The sequence below is a fragment of the Mus musculus genome, chromosome 6, assembly GCF_000001635.26.
Source record: "Mus musculus strain C57BL/6J chromosome 6, GRCm38.p6 C57BL/6J".
Taxonomy (NCBI): Eukaryota; Metazoa; Chordata; class Mammalia; order Rodentia; family Muridae; genus Mus; species Mus musculus.
Genome location: NC_000072.6, coordinates 96639943 through 96664155, shown reverse-complemented (window position 1 = coordinate 96664155; position 24213 = coordinate 96639943). Strand labels below are relative to the sequence as shown.

The 24213-nt window shown below is 38.8% G+C and overlaps 1 protein-coding gene across 2 annotated transcripts in view; it reads right to left on the bottom strand.

Moving 5' to 3' along the window:
• Positions 1 to 6951: 6951 nt before the first annotated feature.
• The window catches only part of Tafa1 (TAFA chemokine like family member 1), a 544051-nt gene continuing 526789 nt past the window's right edge, over positions 6952 to 24213 (bottom strand). The window contains exons 4-5 of one of the 2 annotated variants that reach the window (XM_017321638.2): positions 14970 to 15094; positions 6952 to 9389 (exon numbers count right to left, since the gene is read on the bottom strand). In XM_017321638.2, coding sequence (XP_017177127.1) covers positions 9372 to 9389; positions 14970 to 15094 — 143 coding nt within the window. In that variant the 3' untranslated portion in view covers positions 6952 to 9371. The remainder of the gene's footprint in view (positions 9390 to 14969; positions 15095 to 24213) is intronic. The other variant, NM_182808.3, reaches the window with a different exon arrangement.

Here is a 24213-nt window from a genome sequence, read left to right as displayed (position 1 = left end):
GTCACAGCTATTCAGCTGCTGGTGTAGCACAGAGGTTCTTTTGTTAACAAGTGGCCGTGTTAGAATAAAACTTTATTTAAATAAAATAAATAGGCAAGTTTTAGTGAAAGAGCCATATAGAATTTGGAAATCCTGGATCTAGAGCTGTATCTTGCTAAGTCTAGAGTTAGGTTCATCATTTTTTTTTTAATGGTTTAAAATAATTTTAAACAAGACCAATAGAAATGGTATCAGATGTGATTTTTTTTTCAATGAAATCAAATTAGAGATTGCTACTTCCCTAATTATTCCTAAGCAATCCACTTCAGATTTTCCCCCTGGGCTGATCTTCAACCCTCTAGATGTTAGGGTTTAAGACCTATGTCTTTTTGACAACAGTAGATATATTAATTGATTCTAATTTCTGGCACCTCTCCCAGCAAGCTCAGAATTTCCCATAAACTTGTATGATGATAATGTTTAGGTAAATCATTTTCTTTGGCACAAAGAATGAAGAGTGTAATTTCCCTCACGCAGCGGGACCTTTTTTTTTTTTTCCCCCCGACTGTAGAAACAGGTAACATGCATCATCTCTCAATTCCACATTCATAGCTTGGAATCAGCATTGGTGCAAATATTTACACACAGATGACCATAAAACAAAGCATAGCTTCCCCCCCTCCCTTGACTCGGCACTGCACCTGGGTCGGGGTGGTTGTATGAGAGAGGAGAACTAGTTGTAGTCTTAGAAATCTCCTTCCCTATCGTGAGTGAATTTCTTTTCTTCAAAATATTCCTTCCAGGCATTTTAACCTGAAGATAATATTTATTGACACAGAAAACAGGAGTTATAGCAGCTTGAGAGAAACCTAAGTTCTCTGATGCCCACACAAGACAGGATTCTGGCAGGAGACTTGCCCTTTCTTCATTTTTCTTGCCTTGAGCACAGACATAAAAAGCTTTGGGGATTTGTTTTTAGTATTTCTGGAAGGAATACCACTGAAGGAAAAGAACCTCTTGGATGGACTCTTAGAGGTTCTGTCATTCACACAGTCTTTCTTGATGACTGGAGGAAACTTTTGTCTAAACCCTTTAAAATTCCAAACTAGTACTTACATTGAGGCACCACACTCCCATTGTTAACACTGGTTGTTGCTATGTGGGATGTCAATCCGTGGACCAATTCCATGACTTTAAGTGACTCCTACATCAGAACTCAAATCTACTTGTACAGATTTCATGGTTACTTTTATTTTTTCTAATGAAGGGTCTTGATATTGTCCCAGGCTGAACTTGATCTTAGGATTCATCTGTTTCAATTTCCCAATTGTTTGGGTTATAGGCAGACACCACCACTGTGCTCAGCTTACTTTAACATTTGGGAGAATATAATTTCAAGCCTTGTCATTAGTAATTCTACTTGAACTTTGTTCCTTGCCGCTGAAACTGATAGAATACATGAAAGGAAATTAAATCTTTATCACTATGGCTTGTCTCTGAGACAGTATACAGGCATCCTCCACCATATTCTTTGAGGTAGAGTTTCTCACTGGGACCTGGGAATAAACATTTTTAGGGCATGATGATTGAACGGAGGTCTTTGGAATCTTCCTGACTCTGCCTCTCTATCACTGGAATTACAAGCATGTACCACCATACCTGCTTTTTACACAGATTTGGGAAACTGAACTCAGCTTCTAATGCTTGTAAAACAAGCACTTTATAGACTTAGCCTTCACTACCACATCATATGTGCTTGTTTGTTATCAACATGGCCGTAGAAATTGATTGAGGTCACTGCAACCTGAATCAAAGGCATCAACTCCTGCCCAAAAGGATCAGCACCATTCATTGTTCTGTCTTCAGGTTATTCCCTATATATAACTACACACTGGTCACCCCACTTTCATTCATATGCTCTTCTATCTCATTTCCTTTCCCTTTTTTTAAAACCATAGAATAGTTTATTTGGGTGCATATGAAGGGGAGATTGAGAAGGGAGTAGAGACAGAGAAAGAGAGGTGACAGAAGAAGAAGAAGAAGAAGAAGAAGAAGAAGAAGAAGAAGAAGAAGAAGAAGAAGAAGAAGAAGAAAGAGAGAGAGAAAGAGAGAGAGAGAGAATAGGGGGAAGGGGAAGGGGAGAGAAGAACGGGGTCAGAGAGAGAAAAGGGGCAAAGAGTCAGAGTTAGAGAGTCAGAGAGAGCTTCTATCTCATTTCCATTAGGCCCTCCTAAGAAACTTTTGAGTTTCATCTTAGGAAGACCTTGACATAAAGATTTTGGGGTAAGGAGGCTGAGTGATGAATTTGAAACAAGCTGGTTAAATAAAACAAACAAACAAGAAATGGTTCAGGAATTGAAGAAACCAGTCAAGCTTGCTTATGAGAAGACTGGGTTTGGAGACCTCTGACCTACTACTTGGGATTCAGGATGGATGGACATTGCTACCCCATGCAGGAGCGGCTAGTCAGCTCAAACTGAAACTTGGCTTTTAAGTCAATGGCAATTCTGAGCAGAAGTTCTTGCACTATGATCACATCATCCAAGAGCTTTAGAGCCACATGTGTCAACAAGATGCCAGCTAGTCAGCTCAAATGGAAGTTATCTTCACATTGTAGAGAGTCTTTCCACATAGCTTGAATACAGACTATGACTTGGATTCTCCCACTTGGAGGTAAGGAAGCTGGGAATTTTATCCTTCATTCTCATCCATTAGTGGTTGATGGTTGCTTTCCTAGTTCCCTGTTCCACAGCTACATCGTTTCCCTGTATGGACAAGGATGTAAGTAGAGGGTATGACTGGGTACCAATGATGTCTATTATAGGTGTAAATAGATTGGACCATTCCCAACTTCTAAACCCCTCTTATAATTGTTCCCTGCTACAATTCAGGTAGAATCCCAAGTTGTAATTGTGTTTCTATGCTATATGATGTGACTTCAAGCTTCCTTTCCCAATGTCATGCATCTCTAGAGGTACTTTAACTTTTGCAAACACTTCCACCCTTTCCTTGAGCAAGGCTTTGTATATAGTAACTTGGCCGCTTCAAATCTACCTATATCTTTCTCATTCTCACTTGCCTCGACTCTCTCTTTTCCTGCTGTGCTCCTGTTCCCAATTTAAACACCACCTCCTTGAGATGTTTTGCAAGTATACTACTTAAACCTAGTGTTTTACTCTCATCATTTACTTTCTTGGCACCTTAGAAATTTGTGTCCTGGTCCTTGATTATTCCATTACTTCTGTTGATCGTAAAAGGTATGACATCATTCTCAGTATCTATTACTGAAGTGGCATATTATAAAGACTCATTAGATGGATGTTTTTTAAATGAGTAAGTGATTGAATGACTAAAGGTGATCTTCAACAGTGTTGTGGGTATAAGAGAAACTCAGAGGCCACACTTCTTGAGTAATAGAGGAAGCTATATAAACCTGTTTGGACAGTTAGCCTGAATTAGTTGACAGCTCTGTGTAGAGGTGTCTGCTCAATGACCTTGTATGGTTGTTGGTCATCCCCTTTCCTAGAAGATGGCTTAGGTCATTATTGAATTACATTCATTTTCATTCTGCACACTAGCCATGCATTTGCTATCAGTTGCTTGCTTGTGTCAATGACATTGAGCAAGTGTGGCTTACACTGGCATTTTCCAGTGGCTGAAAAACACTAGTAATAGTACTAGTGAATGGAAAATTCCAGAGAGTTTGGTATGAATTTATCTACTCTTTGAACATTGTAGACAGAGTGTGAAATAACACTGTGACTTTGTTTTCAGTGTTTGTCTTGAGACCACTGACACAGAGCTTCTAGAATGATTATGTTATAGAAATCTACCAGTATTACTCACTGGCAATGACATTCACAGTGAGACTCATTACTCATAACATTTTGTTTATGAAAAGCGGTTCTGCTTCTTTCTCCCATAATCCTCCTACAGTCTTCAAATTTTGTGTAACAATATCCATTTCACACTTGAAAAGCAAAGAGAAAGTGTATATGCTTCTTTAGGTTGCGAGCAGAAAGCAAAACTCTAGCTTTTGTGGGTTTATAATGTGAGGACTATTTTCAATGTATATAGTATATTTTGGGGCCTGAGATATGAAGTGTAGCAGAGAGGAAGAAATGTACATGAAGTATATGGGTGGGACAGGAGAGCGATCTTCAAACTTTCTCAATCAGGGCTCAGTGACAAAGTCCAGGTCAGAAACCAAGCATTGTTCACATACAGTCCAGGTATGAAGAGAGAGGTGATTTTATAGGGAGAGAGGGAGTCACACACTGAGTTCTCCTATGATTTTTAAGTCATGTGACTTTCTCAAGTTGGCAATGCCTTCTCTCAGTTCCCTAATTTTCCTTCATACTACTATAATTACCCCAAAGTAGGAGTGATAGAAATCGAACCTGCTGTGTCTGTGAGTGTGATTGCACACTCACTGTCATAGATTGTGTATAGAGGCCAGAGGGCAACACACGGAGTTGGTTCTTTCCTTCTATCTAAAGATTGCTCATCAGGCCTGGTGGCAAGCATCTTTACCTTCTGAGAGCTGTATCAATGGCTCAATATATTTTTTAACTGAAGCAAATTCACTAAAATAAACAAAATAAACAAATGGGAACCAGCTATAAGCCAATTAATGGAAGCTTGCTATGGTAGCCAATGAAGTCGCTGAGCTACTTTTCCAGGGGGAAAAGTATTAAACCTAAACCTATTCAACCTAAAATCACAAAACCTCTAATAGGTAAGTTGGAGTGTGTGTGTGTGTGTGTGTGTGTGTGTGTGTTTGTGAGAGAGAGAGAGAGAGAGAGAGAGAGAGAGAGAGAGAGAGAGAGAGAGAGAGATTAAGGCTATTGTCCTCTTTAATTTACTTTGAAGTATGTCATTCCTTTTCATGATTTTCACACAAAGCCAGCGAATTCTAGGGAACTGGATTCTATTCCCAATGTCCCAAATGCTCCCTTTCTTTAGTTCTGCCTATTATCACATCTCTTTTTGTATTTAGAAAATATATGGAGATACCCTCACAATTTTACTAAACACTAACACTTCGGTTTAGAAGGAAGCAGCTCATGCAAAATGATAATGACACATTCCTATGTCAAACAGACCCTAAGAGCTTTTGAAATGGAACTGCCAAGCTTAATTAGTAGAGACACGCTGTATGTGAGGAATGGACTATTCTACTCCTATAAACAATATTTATAACCTCCATAACTTACTGTATCAGTGACAGTGGCAAGGTGGCGTAATATATTGCACTATAAAAATCACTATATTGCTTTGTGAAAGCTACACGATTTAATCAAAAAAAAAAAAAAAAAAGATGTTGGCTGTGTGTTGGTGAAAGCACTTGTCACTCCATGCTGGAAAAATGCTGAGTAGTTAACTTCTCAGTGTGCTTGAGGGGTTGATGAAGAGGTAAATCCAAGATCTCCAAGTGTCAACAAATGAACTTGACTCGCTTTTAAAAGTCTTTGACTTAGAGCAAGCTTCACTTTTCCTTTTTTCAAGAACAGAACTCTGGCTGAAGATATATATATTCCAATTATGTTACCACATTATTCATGGTACATTGGGCATGAGCTTAAAGCTGTTATTAGTCATACACATTGATCCCTTTACTATCATTCCCACGAGATAAAAATTTGTGCACCCCAAATGTGCAGGCACAGTAGGCAGATGGTAGGTACCAAATTCCCCAAACTTGAACAAGTTAAATGCAAACACAATTTGATGGTTCATACATTTGTGTAAGTGACTTGGATAAATCCAAATTGAATCTGACATTTACAAACATTTGCACTGTCTTACTGGATGGCTGCCTGATTCTGATATGGTCTGCTTTCCTGCTTTTTTTTTTTCCTCTAGGTTTCTTCAGAGGATACTACTACATAAAGTCATGGATGCGGGTGAGCTAACAAATGTAGCCCTTTAGGCTAGCTCTTACATTGAGTTATAGCTTCTGGTTCCAGAGCAGAAAAACATGACCCACACATACTGTGTGTTAGCAGAATTGTCTTCCAAAGTAAAGTTTTGCACAACAGAGGAACCCAAACAATGAATTCATGAAACTCTTAGGCAAATGGATGCATCTGGAGGATATCATCCTGAGTGAGGTAACCCAATCACAAAAGAACACACATGATATTCACTCACTGATAAGCGGATATTAGCCCAGAAACTTAGAATATCCAAGATAAAATTTGCAAAACACATGAAACTCAAGAAGAAGGAAGACCAAAGTGTGGATACTTTGTTCCTTCTTAGAATGGGGAACAAAATACCCATGGAAGTAGTTACAGAGGCAAAGTTCGGTGCTGAGACGGAAGGAAAGACCATCCAGAGACTGCCCCACCTGGGGATCCATCCCATATACAACCACTAAACCCAGACACTTGCATATGCCAGCAAGATTTTGCTGACAGGTCCCTGACATGGCTCTCTCTTGTGAGGCTATGTCAATGTCTGGCAAATACAGAAGTGGATGCTCACAGTCATCTATTGGATGGAACACAGGGCCTCTAATGAAGGAGCTAGAGAAAGTACCCAAGGAGCTAAAGGGGTCTGTCAGCCTATAGGAGGAACAACAATATGAACTAATCAGTACCCCTCAGAGCTATGTCTCTAGTTGCATATGTAGCAGAGGATGGCCTAGTCTGCCAACAATGGTAGGAGAGGCCCTTGGTCTTGCGAAGATCATATGCCCCAGTACAGGGGAATGCCAGGGCCAGGAAGCAGGAGTGGGTGGGTTGGGGAGCAGGGTGGGGGGAGAGTAGGGTTTCGGGGATAGCATTTGAAATGTAAATGAAGAAAATATCTAATAAAAAATCCCCCCCCAAAAGGAGCAGAGCCTGGTTTCTTCTCTTCTCATTGGACTTTCATCTGGGATCAAAGTCAGAAGACTCTAGGAGACACAAATGTCATAACCAAGTCAACCCTTCAGAGACCAAGACTCAATAATAACATTTGCAGCCATTTTAATGAACTTGGCTTATTTATTAGGACTGTTAGGGACTTTTATGCAAAGCTCTTGATTTCTGCATTTCCCAAAAATCTGAAGATATGGCAATGTGGTTATGGTAAATTCACCTAGAAGTAAATTTCTGTAGGCTCCCATTTCACATGATCCCCTATTGATCACAATGATGCCCCGCCATGCTGGAATCCTGATTTACTTACTTGTTTTTGTTTTGAACCAGGCTCTCTTGTTCTAATCTTCCTTGATGTGATACCATCTTTGGGTATACTAAAGGTTCTACTAAATTCTGTGGCAAATATTTCTATTTTAATTTTTCCTCAAGTGTATAATTCTGAGAGTTCATGGTTTTAATTTTAATCTGAAGTTGACATATGAAAGGTTGTTTTTACCAGCATATTGCTTGGCCCTTGAATCAGTGCTGTAACTAAGAAATGAGTGCTGTCACAAATGGTTTTCTTTGTTTTGGGGCAGGGGTCTTGCTTTGTATCCCAGGCTGACTTTGAACTTGCAATCTTCCTACCTCCATGTTTCAAGTACTGGGATCTCAAATGATGCCTAGCTATCACTTGCCACCACACATGGATACTGGTATAGATTTTGTTATCTTTTAGCAAATATCCACCAAAGCATTTGGAAGTCTCAATTTTACAGTACGGATTCTATTTCTATCTCTAGATGCATTCATTTTACAGGCCTTCACAATACAGAATCAAAAAAAAAATTTTTTTTTTTTGGTTAGAACTTCACACATTCAATTAAACTTCAGGCTTTCTGGGTATAATAAGAGGTAATCTTGAGTTTTACTTGAAGTTTGATCCTAAAAAGTACAGACTTAGGGACTACAGTGCTGTGATTTACTAAGAGGCTCTAAAAACACAGATGACAGAGAATAATTTGGGAAGAAAAAAAAAACCCTGCAGTTGTGAGATGACATCGGAGTGTAAAATCCCATTAAAATTTTCCCCAGGAAAACTAGACCTTAAGTAGGTGTTTACCTCTTACCTCTCAGCTCAGTAACTCGAAAAAGACAGGGATAATGGATTTTAGGTTTTTGTTGTTTTTTACCTCTCATTGGTGTGTGTGTGTGTGTGTGTGTGTGTGTGTGTGTGTGAGCCCCATATATATTATCAGAGTGACCCACATGGAATCCCAGAAATTGTAATTGGATATTTTACTACAATCATATTAATGAGTTTCTAAGTTTCAAAAATATTATTGTTGGAAATAATAGCCTCCGTAGTCTCGTGATCTCTCGGTTTAGTTAAAAGAGAGTCTATAAAACTAAATGGCAGACAAAGAGGACGAGTGGGTTAAGAAAGAAGTTATTTACCACTTTAATAGGGCTGTCCAACACTTGGTCACATAGATCATTGGGAAACCTAATTGCTTCCATAGCTTTCCTATCTCATCAGAGGAGAGATGAACACTCTAGGAAAAAGCAAAGCAAACATAGAAAGAGGCGCCATGATAAAACGTGTCGCTACAGCACTATGGAGTTAACAATGGCAGACTTTGGATTTAATCAGAGGACACTTCTGTAGTCTAGGACAGCTATACAAAGCCCTAAGACACTGTATTTACAGGACTTATTAATATAGGGATCTACATCCTACCATCCTGCCAGAGTCTTAATAGCACGGTGGAGCAGCTCCCTCAAGAATCCCCATTTGCTTATCTGTGGAAAAGCTAGTAGTTCTAAAAATATTTTCCTGGAAGAGGTTAGAACGGTTATTATATATCAATCGAATATAAAGTATGATTATGTAAGCCAAGCTTGCATGCTAATATTGCACAGGATAGAAAGCAATAAATCAAGACAAGGAGCTTCCTTGGGTCACCAGGTAGAAACAGGGGGAAGCTCTTGACTCAGTACTGTTAGGATGCCTCAGCTTCCAGGAGTCGGCTTGCAGCTGGCCTTCCAGGGAGAGTGCCATGTTGGATTTTCACATGGGCATGTATCTTCCTTACCGAGAGAAAAAGGAATGGCAAACAAAACAAAACCGACCAAACATCCAAAACTGAAAGGGATACACCAGCCACCTCACATTGTGGTACTGTTCATTTCTTGAAGAGAATATATAATATTTCAAAATATTATATATACATATATATTTCAAATGGTACAAAGTAATGTTAGTTCCAAATTAGAAGACAGTTGATCGTTCTTCATGATCCTCCAAATTTCACAGAGAAAACTCATTTTTTTTTAAAAGCCATTTTCCTTGATGTTGCCAGAAAATCCCGAGTCTTCTTCTTTTGGGATACTGTGTATCAGAGTAAGTGCACTGTGGTTATCTGGTAACCAAAGTGCAGATAAGAGATCCACTTGGCTTGCAACTATGGAAGATGTTTTAAATCCTCACAACGTATATTCCACAGGTTGTTCTTTTTCCTATTTATATAACAAATGCTTCTGTTAGGTTCTTGGGTGAATCTGAAACCAAAGAAAGAGAAATCTCAGTAAGTGCAGTAAGAAATGAAGCCATAAAGAAGGGTGTTCATGCAGAAAATGAGGGTGCCTTTAATTTTATTGTGTTGCTTTATTTGGATGTCTTTCACATGATACTCAAAGTCCATAGACAGATCTTTCATGTTGTAATAAATCCATTAAGTTCCTCTGTGTCAAAACTGAGCACAATTCTTAGAGAAATGTCTATCAAGAACTGGGTTCATGGGGATACAATCTCTGTTCAGTTCCAAGGGTTTTGTGCCAATAAGGACCCCACAGTTGGTTTATTTCCTTATTGCTGTTGCCTTGAATTTACTAATAAATTTTTAATGAGGATCTTGCATTTTCTTGTTGCCCTGGGTCATGCAAATTATGTAATCACTTTCTGTTTCTATGATTAGAATTTGAACTGATTATCCCATAGCCTTATGAAGTTGTCCTATTGTAAAACATTGAGGAGTGGCCATTGGAAAGTTCTTGTCTAGGTTAGTCCATGTGTGTGGAGAAACAGATGAAGAACTATTCTGTCCAATGACAAGTGTTAAATAGAATCAAGAACATGCCTGAATATATGCGTGCTACTTAATCCATCTCAGTATGTACCCAAAGACTCAAATATCAAGGACACATGAATGCTCAAGGAACCACTGGCTAAAACCATGAACAATGGTTCTAGCAGGGAGAAGTCAGCACAAGGAAATAATTGTTTTTTATCATCTCAATTTTCTTTTTGTGATGTTGGGATCAAAGTCAAAGTCTTATGATTTCAGGATATCATAGAGATATACTCCAAGTCTCTTAATTTTTTATATCTTTGGAAAATGATCCTTGTGGGACCAGAAGAACAAATCAATTAAAATCTTTTAGAGTTAGGTATAACACTAATAAAATTTTGCACTCTAACATTTCTTGGTCAAGATGAAGGATCTATGGGAATTTTTTAAAAATTAATTTTAGGTCTTTTCCTTACAAATGATAGATCTTTCTACCTATTTTTCCTTTATTCCATTGACTGACATAACCTTTGCTTGACAGTGTCTTCTTTTGACCACAAAAAAGGGATAAAGTAGCATTTACTAAACTGTATTGAAATTGCCTTTTTTTTCCATTTCTATGTTTACTTCCTATGCCAACATGGAAGACCAGGTGCTCTGTACTGTTGTCATCAAATCCTGGAGACATTAACACCTTAAAATGAGATAGCATAGGTTTACCTGTTCTTACTGACTAAGGCAGTGAATGAATATATTGCTTCCAGGGGCAACTGTGACTGTGTATATCATTTTTCTTGCCTGCAATTTTCTAAATCTTCCAATTATCTCCATATTTAATGTCTCTTCCTGATCATTCAATTGCCTTTTTGTTTTAGACAGCAATTTTATATTACTTCTTTGGAGGTTGGTATCTTTCTCCCCTTCTCTTTTAGTATTTCAACTGGAAATTGAATAGCAATCAGAACTGTAATGCCATAAGCTCTCAAAGAATTTTATAGCTGGTAGAATCTTGTAAAGAAGAACAAGAAGCCAGAAGGTGTCAAAACTGGGATTCTTCTCTTTTTAAAATATATATAAAAAATGTTGGGACAATTAGAATGGACATATATTGACAAATTCAGAGTCACAAGCAGAGGGATAGACAGAGAGTGTGGACAGAGGACCAAAGGGTTTGTGTTGGACAGTCACATAAGCAGTAACTTGACAAGATAACTAACTAGTAGGCTTTGTTGTGCAGTTTAAGGTCTGATAATTCCTCTTTTAGGGAACAAAACTTAAGTTTACAAGATGAACTAATTATTGTTTTCTCCATTGTGGTGAAGAAAATCTACAGTTGATCGATTCTTCCCAAGCCAACCAATTAGACTGAGTTCTGTAATCTTCATCCTTTTGTTGTTGTTGTTGTTGTTCCAACTGACTATAATTTTGCTGAGTTCCATTCTTTTTTTTTTTTTTTTCCCTTTTGGCAAAAATTTCCTTTTTTTTTTAAAATTAGATATTTTCTTCATTTTTGAGTTCCATTCTTTTACATCTCAGTTTTCAAAACACCTGTCATTCCATTTCCATGTATAGTGAGCATCTCATATACAAATAACTTGTTTCCTCTGAGGGGAATGCTCTTCTAAATCAAGCCATTGTGCTATCTATGCAAGGTTTCTACATTCCTGAACATGGGCACAGCCGCACCAACATCCCAAGGCTTTATTCGATATACTATTTAAAATAAAATAAATGTTAAGCATTATCTAGAAACACAGAAAAGAATCTTAAGGCAATATTTAGTCTACTTTTGCCACTACACAGCAATAAAAACAATTTAATCAAGTAACTCATACAATGATCAGCGTGGGATAGGGTTAATGTTTGGCCAGAAAACTGTGAAATATCCCATGCTTCTCCCCAGGGGAGTGTAATGATGACATTATCTTCCTTCACAATGAATGGCTGGTAACTTCTCAGACATGAGTGCTTCTCTTCTATACCATGACTTTCAGCAAATCTTATTATTATTCATCACTCCAAATTCCTTGGTAGAAAATGCTTTCCCTAATTCCATCTGTCTTTTCTACCTTTCTAGGTTATATTGTCTCGAAGAGCTATCAATCATTACCAAGAGTCTTCTTCAGTGTGGCTTGCTACTCAGGCTTGTCTTTTCTGAGGACTTGTGGTTCAGATGGTACATGACATTTCCACTCTCCAGCCCTCCTTTAAAAATTAACACTGGAAATCTTTAAAGTAGATCACAGAGCAAAAAATATCTCTTGTTATCTATATTTCAGAGACTTTCTGATAATTTTTTTTCTAGAATGTTTTGAGTGGAAAAAGAATGGAGTCTCTGGAAACATTCTGGTGAAGACTTTTACCCTGAAATTTAGTTTATTTATTTATGTGTGGTTATATGTGCATACCTGTTTTCTGGGGTGTGTGTGTACACACAAGTGTACATAGAGGCCAGAGGTCGATGCTTTCTTCTAGTTCTCTGCTCCATATTTTTTTTTTTTTTTGAAACAGAGTCATTCATTGAACCTGGAGCTCACAGATTTGGCAAGAATAATTGGCCAACTAGCTTCAGGGATCATCTTATCTCTGCTTCCCCAGCACTGGGATACTGGCAAATGCCATTGTGGCTTTTTATGTGGGGCATAGGAATCTTAATTCAGTTCTTTATGCTTGCTTTAGCAACTGCACCATCTCCCTGGTCCAAGAGTTAGTATTTAAACTAACAGCCCAAAAGTAATGCTCACTTGCTATTTAAAACCAGCCTTACGTATAAGAAGAAAAGAAGTGGCTCAGATAACAATAAAGATTGAACTCATAATGATTGAAGTCTCTCTGTGAATTAAACTATTTTAAAACTTAAATTGCTAGAGTCAATATTTGAAGGGGTAGGCATACATGTATTCTGACGGGAAAAACACAGGGGTATACAAATCAATTATCATAGACTTTCTTTTAGAAGCATATAATCTAAGAACTGGTGTTAGTCTACCATCTGTTCAGAATGTGGGCTCCTAGATGCTTGTCTGGGATCAGCTACTGTGTTTTCTGTTAAAAAGTGATTTTGACTTCTAGGAGTTCTTGGGAATCTCATAGAGAAAAGGTGAAAGTAATCTTTGAATACTCTCAGTGATTCTAAAGCATAGCTTTACCCAGTGTCCCCTCTCTCCACGCTATAGGCTTCAGAATACACAGATATGCACATGGCAGAACTCGTTCACCCTTAGCTTTCAAAGCAGCATCGGCCATGGTGGTTTGACTCTCTCTTCAGCTGCTTGGGTTGACCTCAGAACTCCCTGGGTGGGGCAAATAGTATGCTACAGCCTCAGTTACAGTGATCAGGTTCTGCACAAGCCTCCTTTAATGAGAAAGGTGTCTAGGGGTCATTACAGCATGGTTGGTGGCTAAAATAGACTCCAAAATAAAATAGAAGCCACATTTAAATAAAAGTTGTGTAGTTATTTAAAAAGTAGCATAAACTCTTTCTGGGTGTTTTCATTTTTTAGATTTCAGTATAAATCTATCTTCCAAAGAGTCTCTAAATTGGTATTGTTGGAATTTTCTAGACTTAAAGACTGAAATAATTTGAGTTGGATTCATTTTCCACAATGAGGTTTAGATTCTAAGTCACCATGGAAGCAAGGGGGGATACCTTCCATATGGGATATCAGTCATCAGTTATCTAAGACCTGAGAGTTGGTAAAAGACACCTAAGTTATGTGTTCAAACCAAAGGCAACTCTTAACTATAATTCAGAATATCTTTAATTATTCTAGTTTGTTGAGGTACTTTTTAGACAAAACATAACCATAGGCAAATCTGGGCTCCTCCATTAGCTAATTAAAACAAATTTTTGAGGGTAAACAACCCAAGCCAGTCTCACTTCTGGATGCTTCGTTATGTAAGTGTTTAATTGTAATGAGAAGCAAAATTCTATGTTGAATTATTTAGAAACATGAGGATGCTTATTAACAAGCTATGGTGGTTCAGAAATCCCTGTTGACCACATGTCAAGGAATTATGGCTATTTATTAGCCACTATAGTCCATATGGGTAACTATATTTGATGAACCTTTATTTTATACATGAACAACTTGAGTGTGTTCATACAGTATTATATAACTTTATTTCTGATTTCTGTATCACATAGTTTCAAGGACCATTTTTATTTATTGAAAGAATGATATTTGAAATAAAGATCATATCAAGGTTCATGATATAGTGGTTAGAATTCAGGGTGCTCTTCAATGTTTGAGTCACTTTCTGTTAGGGTAAATGTTTATCATGTGGACTTTACAACTGGAAAAGATCACTTTTTAATTGACCAAGAAATAAGCACACACTCATACAGGTATACAGAAACACTCTTTGAAGCTGATATGCTGACAATTGGGTGGTACACAGCATAGGATGATTCTAGTTGCCTTTGAACTCATGTAGAAATAATTCCTCTAAAGCATCTAGCGCTCCCCACACCTTCTCCCCTTTGGGTGTCACATAAGTCCAATCCCTATGTGGTTAATGGTTGACCTCGCCACTTCCCTCTACCCTGGCATGGCACTATAATACTAATACAGGAGGGGCATACGCACCCTATACATTTTATAATTTTAGGGAGCTCCTGGTTTAACCAGAGAAATCAAAGAATAATCACTGACTTTACAAATCTCTTTGTACTGCTCTAAAAGTTCACTAAAACTCCTTTCAACATGATTGTACTTAAACCCAGTCTGTCTCAGCACACAGCTGAGACAAATCAAGCAAGCACATGATTATCATTCTGAGCATCATGGTTGCAAGAAGCAATCTCCAAGTCACTGCGCTAATGATCTCGTCTCCCCTGCTCTACTTGTGACTCTGTAACATAAATAAAGAGCCACACAATGCAGCAAGGTCGCCTTTAAACTTTAACTTCTACTTCATCGATGGACACTGACCCACCTAGTTCAGAATACGTCCTGTTAAAGGAAACCTTTCCTCCTCCCATTCAAAGCCCTTCTGACTGCTGCTAACGCCAAGAACAAAGCCAATAGTACAGTTTGAAACATGGGTGTAATATTTGAAGCAGACTTACTCGTGTAGTCTTAATCTTGTTGCCTGTAGCACACATCCATCCAGAATTGTCAGGGAGTGTCTTACATTCTTCTCCTTCTAGGCAGGGCTCCATCTCACACCACCATTTCCCAATTACTATGGAGGCTGTGTGAAAACAGGAAACAACTGTATTTGTACTTTGCCAAATAACCCTGTATTCTGATGTGGCATCCCTCCACCAGTTTTAATGTTCTCTGCAGCAAGGAGGCCTACCTCCATCTGCTAAGACTGGATGGAAATGACTCATCAAGAAAACCAGTATTGTAATGCAAACACAATGATGTCATCTGGCTTCTTATGCGCCATGCTGTCCAAAGTTGCTTCATATAATTCAAAAATGAGGAATGGGGACACTTTTGTTTTGTGTCACTCTGTCTGAGAGAGGGTCTTGCTGTCTAGCTCTTTCTGGCCCGATACTTGCTGTGTGGGGGATTTGCTCTCCGATTTTGAGGGATTTTGACTCACTACTTTTTGTAGACCTGGGACCCTGTGCTACCTCTTTCCAGTTAAAGGGACAAAGAGCTGAGTATTCTTCAAAATGACTGACGTGTTCTTTTTAGGAAGGCCAGTTTATCCACCCAGAATTAGGTTTATCCCTTAGCCCAGGGCTGTGGAGAATTTCAAAGCCTTAGGAAAAAGAAAAAAAAAAAAAAAAAAAAAAGAACTGAAAGTACAGAAGCAAAGTTGTAAAGTAAAAATGAAGAGTAACGGTAAAGGAGAGTTCACGCCTTTGGAGTCAAAAGGACAGCTGGACTGGTTGTGGGTTTCCCTTCATATGTTTCATAAGCCATGAGAAGAACGAGGGTACGAGCCAAACCATCTCAAATGAAATTGGTTTTTTAGGATTGTATCAAGGATGGCCATAAGACGCTGGTTATATATACAAATATATGTGTATATGTATATATATATGTGTGTATATATGTGTGTGTGTATTTTATGATTATGATATGTATGTGATATGTATATTATATATATATATATGAATACACATGAATATATTACATTTTTATACTGAGACTTTATAAAACTCTGAGTGAAAAACAAGTATCTGTCATTTCCAGTTTTCACTGTGTTAACTCCTCACAAATGTGCCTGTGTCAAAAATCTTAAACTGGTGGCCTGGAGAAATGGCTCAATGGTTAAGTACACTTGTTGCTCTTGCAGAGAGCCTGGGGTTTAGTTCCCAGCACCCATATGGTGGCTCATAACCATCCAAACCTCCAGCTCTAGGAGATTCAATGTTCTTTTCTATCTTCAGTAGGAACAGTCATGCAAATAGTACACACACATGCATGCAGGACAACGCTAATTTGCATAAAATAAAAGTTATTAAATCCTGCAAGCAAAAACAACAGTAAATATACACACTCAAAATGGTAGCCATCTTTTCTTGTTTGTTAGGTGTCCTAATTTTCCTCTGGGCTGTCAGGTTCTCTTCCCACCTCACCTCCTATCCCCAAAGGCATGTCGACCATGATGTTTAAATCTCACAGTGACCAAGAAAACAAACAGTATGTGTAAGTGCCTCAGAAAATAAATACCAAAATGGAGAAAAGCCGGAGCCCATTAACATTCTCCATACTTCCTATGCTAACTACAGGCATTAGATTAATGTCTTCCAATTATGTCATTTACACACCCAGGTAGCTGTTGGCTCTTATGCTCTCCTTCTTTCCCTCGTTATTTTAAGATGAAAGCTTTGTTTTTATTTAATGCGTAAGAACGTTTTACACATGCCTGTGTATGAGACATGCAGTGTACCAGATCCTCTGGAATTAAAGTTACAGATGGTAGTGAGCTGCTATACAGTTTCAGGAACTGAACCCCAGTCCTCTGGAAGAGCAAACCATGTTCCCAAACTTGAATCATCTCTCCAGCCCTCTTCACATGTTCTTCAGCTCAGTCCTTCCCTCCTTTAGATTTCACGGTTACTTCAGTATTGGTTCGAGTAAAATCATTGGGCACGGTTCCATAGACAAAAATCATAGCTGTTCCTTTTTCATCATGAATTTAAGAAAAATTTGGGGCTGCTTTTGCCACGTTAATGATTTTATTTTATGTGGAGCAGACCAACGTAAATAGGATGCCCACATCAGGCATGCTAAGGAGGTATCAGGGTCAAAGTTCATTAGCCTTCTGTCTGTATACACAGGACAACATGAGCTGATGATATGGACCAGTCGGTCCCATGGGTCAGCATGGTGATGTGAAGGTCTAGTCATTCTCTCACTGGTATCTGTGCTCTGCGGCAGGCATAGAGCAGGGGAAGTATTTTACGTCCATGCTAATGAGTAGGTAATGACATCAAGTAAGAGAATCTAAAGTTTCTACAGCAAAGAAAACAATGTCATTTTGAGAGGGGACAGAAATAAAGATGAGATTAAAAAAAAAAAAAAAAACTAAAGTTGCTGGTGTTTATTGAAAAGCAGTCAGTGGCTTTCTTCAGCTGCTGCTTAACCAGGAACAAATTATTCACATTTATCACCGAAGCCAATGTTTATCTTTTAACGCCTATTCCCTATTTCCATACAGTGCCCCTGAATTTAAACCACTGTGAACAGACACTGTCTGACCTTTGTTCTGAGGAGAAGGGTGCTCACTTGACAATCCTTTCAAGAGCATGTTGTCGCGTGTTTTTGTCTTCCTCGTGGAGGTACAGTCATAAAGAACACCTGGAGGGGAGGTTAGCCTGTAGTATTGTGCCTGTTCCCAAAGACTTGTGCTCGCTAGTCCTTCTGTCCTTCTGGTGGCTCTCTGCCCTCTTTGAGCTGACCTACTTTGCTGCAAGCTACTACCAAGCTTTCACTTTCTCTTAGGCATTAGTATCTTTTAAGTAAATGTATAGACAGACAGGGAAAAAAAAAATCTCTAAACTGATGAAGCACCTTTAACTAAAAGCTGTAAAGAGCTGACACCTGTTAGGGGGAAGGCTCTGTAAAAATGAACACGTCCCCAGATATGCTTATAAACATTGTTATTGTGGCTTCCTTTGCAGAACAAAGATGCTGGTGTGTCTTTGCTCTGTGAGTCTGGTTCATCCTCCAGCACGTCTTTGGTTGGTGGACCATCCCATCACATGGTATCTTCATCCACACCAATTCCCATCCTAGGTCAACATGTACTCCTTAATTCGGATACTTTTCAAGAAACTTGTATCTTCGCACTATCTTTTATATGGCTCACAAAGAGACTTTCAAACTATTCTTTTCCTTTACCCAAACTGGAAGCTATTTTAAACACTCAGACTCTGGGAGAGGTAAAAAAATCTGTTAGACACCATAATTGAGCTTGTATCAAGGTGTCAAGGTGACTTATATATCTTTAAGAATGGAGATGAAATTACAATTAGAAAAATAAATATAAAATTATTTTTTCTGCTCGATACATATTCACAAAATGATATTGAAAGGAATGTATGTATTTAGTAATATTCTCAAAACTTTGGTCAATTATCTGACATGTATTCCAATTTAATTTCTTAGTTGTCTCTTAATTTTAAACCCTATTTGTAATTAACACCAGTTCATACTTCTATGCTCCTTTTTCGGTAAAATGCTTTTTATGTAGAGAACATTTTCTTTGTCACTGAAGATATGGAGGACACATAGGAATTTTTGTGCTGTGTCTCATTTCTATTCTCTATTCATTCTAAAATTCTTATTAGAAAACAAAAAACAAATAAAAAAGCTCACACCTTTAATCCCAGCACTCAGGAGGAAGTGGCAAGTAGATTACCAAGTTCAGGCCAGCCTGGTCTACATGAACAAGTAAGTTCTGGGACAGACAGAGAAATATTGTTTCAAAACAAAACATCCCAAATCTTATTAGTATATGTAAGGCTTTTTTCCCCCCGAACAGGGAATTTTTAAATTTAAAATAATTTTATATTTTAACTACTACTTATTTCCTATGTAAGTATGTACTTATTTATTTTTATGTTCATGTTTTGCCCACCTATGTATCTGTGCACCTCTCATGTGCAGTGCTCTTGGAAGTTATAAGGGGTGTAGGGCCTCTGTAGAAGCAGAATAAATGACAACTGTGAGCTGTATGTGAACATTGCATCCAAACTCAGGTTATTGGCAAGAGCAACAAGCACTCTTCATTGCTGAACTATTTCTGCAACCCCTCCTGACACTGTTTAAAATGTTTAGTTAAAATATATAATAATGGGTTTCATTATGGTATTTTCACAGACACATACACATATGTATATATGCACTGTCCACATATTCCTGGTACAACCCTTCCTGATTCCAACTGGTCACTTTCCTCTCCCCCAATTCCTCTTTCTGTCTCTCTATCCCTCTTTGTTTCTCTCTGTGTCTGTGTCTGTCTCTCCCTGTCCCTCTCTGTCTCTGTCTCTCTCTGTCTCTGTCTTTCTCTCTCTCTCCCTCACCTTTTCTCTCCCCCATCTCTCTCACACACACATAAGACTAGATTCTATGCATGAATGAAACACCACATTTGTCTTTTTTCCTTTCCTAATTACCTGTTTGCCAGCATCTGCTCCCTTTAGATTCCTTCATCCTCCAACAGTCTTCCTTTTTCATACAAATATATGTATATATAATTAAAAATCTGCATGTGAAAGTCTAGACTCTTGACCTGAATAATTTTCAATTGTCTCAAATTCCCGTAATTAACAATAGGAATGATAACTAGTATTTACTGGATATCAGTGATGTGTTTCTGCTCCCAACTTACAGCTCTGTGCCACTACCTCTGGCCCTGTATGAAGAACTGAAAATGTATTACATCATCCTCACAGTGGTTATTGCTGAACCCTAGTGCTTAGCGTTTCCAGGTTTACAAAGGTAAGAAGGGTTGCGGGCCAGCTTAAACATACACCTAACAGTACTTTCTTATTTATAGCTTTGCGTTCAGAATTCAGAAAACTTAAAATAATTATTGATTGCTGAGTGAATGAATTTCCCTTATTATATTACTGCTGAAAATAATTTCATGTCAAACACAAACACATACAGAAAATAAAAATAAAAAAAAAATTCAGTGTCTGATGAAATTAGTTTCAGCTCACTCGCTGCTTCTCTGGTCGGAGATGCGCTTTCTTCGATTCCATTAGTTACAACATTTGTACAGAGATCCCCCGCCAGGGAACAATTTTGGAAGTGAGGGATGCTGTGCGGCAGATATGTAACTGTGACAAGGGCTTTTCATCCCTTAGAAAAACCTAGTTAATTAAATATCATCCGCAAAACCTACTTCCTCTTATCCGCAGTGATTATGAAAGGGGGCCTTTACGGTCCCTTTTAACCTCAGGGTTCTGGGATTTGCTCCGTAAATGTGTCACATGCAGGAAATATCTGATCTTCAGCTCTTTCAAGGATGTTCATGTCTCCCGGAGAGCTTCTTAAAAATCACTAAAGCCCCTTTAATCACGAGTCCTGAATTTCTCTCTTACATCAGATGATACTGCCGAGGAGCCAAAGAGGTGAATCAGTGAGAATCTAGATGGGCCGGCATCCTTTCCTGAGGCTGCTCCTGTTATCACCATTGTCACTGATGAGGAGAGGCAGTGAGATACTAATCGACCCTAAGATTAATAAATATAGCATACAAGTGTCATATTGAATAAGAACAGAAATCCCCGTTATATCATCTCTGTAAACAGCGCTTGTCTCTCAGCCCAAGAAATGTTTATTTCTTGGTATACGTTATACCAAGAATGATAAAGTTAAGACCATGACTCGGGTCCGCCCTCCAACTTCAATTTAGATCTGGTTTCTTAACAGAGGCACTGCTGCTGTTTGTCACGAATAAATGAGCACAGCAATCTTTTGCGAGCAAATTCATTACTGTGCTAAAAGAGCAGGCGGGCATGGAGAGGTGGAAATGGGAAAACCTTACTATACTGTGGAAATTCTTTAGGGCAGGAAGTTAGCCTTCTGTTGATTTTCTTGAATGGGGTCAGTCACTGAAGACTCTAGACCTAGATTACATGAGCAAAAGCAAGACATTAGCAAAAGATGGAACTGCACTCAAAACAGACCTGGCAAGGTTTTGGTGCATGCCATTGTTTCAATTTTTAAAATTTTTTAGAAAAGATTTTATTTCTGTTTTTATTTTTTGAGATTATATGACATTTCTACCATTCATTTCCTCCTCCTTAACTCTTCCATATGCCCCTTCTAACTCTCGGTCAAATTCATGGCCTTGTTTCTTTCCTAATACTTACTGCCTGCATATATGTATATATACATACATGTGTATATATATGTATATATGTGTATATACACACATATATGTAATACATATATGTGTGGATATGTATATACACACATATATGCAGGCAATAACAATTAGCAATTGTTATTAGCTATATATATATGTGTATATATATATATATATATATATATATATGTATGCATATACATGTATGTGTGTATAAAACCTGTTTGCATGTATGAGGTTAGGGCTGACCATCTGACACTGGAAAACCAGTGTGCCTTTCCCTGGGGGAGACTACTTCTTGGCTACCAGCTTTCCTCAGTTGCCTGTAGTTCTTCATATCGGGTTGCAGCCTCATGGGCTTTCCCCTGTCTCTTTAGCATATCTATTGATGTCATCCTTGTTCAGCTCCTGTTTGAGAATGAAGGTGGGGAGATGCTGAAGTGTAGTGTCTTAATGTCACTAAGAGCCACAATATCACAAGTCCCTGGTGCTCTGGTTTTTATATATTCGCACCCTCTTCCACAATGTTCCCTGATCCTTAGGTGTAGAAGAGTTTTATAGAGGAAGTCACTTAGACTGGACTCCACAACTCTCCATTTTGATTGGTTGTGGTTTTCTGTGGTAGTCTCTGTCTGACTGGGCCTTCTTGTATTTCTTTTTTTTTATTGGTTATTTTCTTTATTTACATTTCAAATGTTATCCTCTTTCCTAGTTTCCCCTCTCCCAGAAACCCCCATCCTACCCTCCCTCCCCCTCCTCCTATGAGAGTGTTCCTCCTCCATCCACCCAGTCCCACCTCTATGCCCTAAATTCCCCTACACTGGGGCATCAATCGGTCCTTTAGAGGAACAAGGACGTCTCCTCCCACTGATGTGTGACAAGGCCATCCTCTGCTACATATGCAACTGGAGCCATGTGTACTTCTTGGATGATGGTTTAGTCCCTGGGAGCTGGTTGGTTCATATTGTTGTTCTTCCTATGGGGGGGGGGGTCTGGTTGGTTCATATTGTTGTTCTTCCTATGGGATTGCAAACTCCTTCAACTCCTTCAGTCCTTTCTCTAATTGCTCTATTGGGGACTCTGCGCTCAGTCCAATGGTTGGCTGTGAGCACCGGCCTCTGTATTAGTAAGGATCTGTCAAGGCCTCTCAGGAGACAGCTATATCAGGCTGCTTTCAGCATGCACTTCTTGGCATCCACAACAGTGTATGGGTTTGGTGGCTGTTTATGGGATGAATTCCCAGGTGGAACACTCTCTGGATGACCTTTCCTTCAGTCTCTGTTCTACACTTTATCTCATTTGTTCCTGTGAGTATTTTGTTCTCCTTTTAAGGACCGAAGGACCCACACTTTAGTCCTCCTTCTTCTTTGGTCTGTGAGGGTATTTGGAGCTTGTGGGCTAATATCCACTTAGCAGTGAGTGCATACCATGTGTGTTCTTTTGTGATTGGGTTACCTCACTCAGGATGATATTTTCTAATTAGCCTAAGTATTTCATGAATTCATTGTTTTGTTTTGTTTGATGAATGTTCTTTTATTTAACAATTTTTTATTAGATATCTTCTTCATTTACATTTCAAATGCTATCCCAAAATTCCCCTATACCCTCCCCTTGCCCTGCTCCCCAACCCACCCACTCCCTCTTCCTGGCACTGGCATTCTCCTGTACTGGGGCATATAATCTTTGCCAGACCAAGGGCCTCTCCTCCCATTGATGGCTGACTAGGCCATCTTCTGCTACATATGTAGCTAGAGACACGAGCTCAGGGGGTACTAGTTAGTTCATATTGCTGTTCTTCCTATAGGGTTATAGACTCCTTTAGCTCCAGGCATTGACATAGCCTCACAAAAGAGAGGTATGTCAGGGTCCTGCCAGCAAAATCTTGCTGGCATATGCAATAGTGTCTGCATTTGGTGGCTGTTTATGAGATGGATCCCTGGGTGGGTCAGTCTCTGGATGGTCCTTCCTTCCATATCAGCTCCAAACTTTGTCTCTGTAACTCCTTCCATGGATATTTTGTTCCCTATTCTAAGGAGGGACGAAGTATCCACACTTTGGTCTTCCTTCATCTTGAGTTTCATGTGTTTTGCAAATTGTATCTTGGGTATTCTAAGTTTCTGGGCTAATATCAACTTATCAGTGAGTGCATATCAAGTGACTTCTTTTGTGATTGGGTTACCTCACTCAGGATGATATCCTCCTGATCCATCCATTTGTCTAAGATTTTCATGAATTCATTGTTTTTAATAGCTGAGTAGTACTCCATTGTGTAAATGTACCACATTTTCTGTATGCTTTCCTCTGTTGAGGGACATCTGGGTTCTTTCCAGCGTCTGGCTATTATAAATAAGGCTTCTATGAACATAGTGGAGCATGTCTTCTTATTACATGTTGGAACATCTTCTGGGTATATGCCCAGGAGGGGTACTGCTGGATCCACTGGTAGTACTATATCTAATTTTCTGAGGAGCCTCCAGACTGATTTCCAGAGTGGTTGTACAAGCTTGCAATCCCACCAACAATGGAGGAGTATTCCTCTTTCTCCACATCCCCACCAGCATCTGTTTTCACCTGAATTCTTGATCTTAGCCATTCTGACTGGTGTGAGGTGGAGTCTCAGGGTTGTTTTGATCTGCATTTCCCTGATGATTAAGGATGTTGAACATTTTTTTCAGGTGCTTCTTAGCCATTTGGTATTTCTCAGTTGAGATTTCTTTGCTTAGCTCTGTACCCATTTTTTTATGGGGTTATTTGATTTTCTGGAGTCCAGCTTCTTGAGTTCGTTATATATATTGGGTATTAATCCCCCATCGGATTGGTAAAAATCCTTTCCCAATCTGTTGGTGGCCTTTTTGTCTTATTGACAGTGTATTTTGCCTTACAGAAGCTTTACAATTTTATGAGGTCCCATTTGTCGATTCTTGATCTTACAGCACAAGCCATTGCTGTTCTGTTCAGGAATTTTTTTCCTGTGACCATATCTTCATGGCTTTTCCCCACTTTCTCCTCTATAAGTTCCAGTGTCT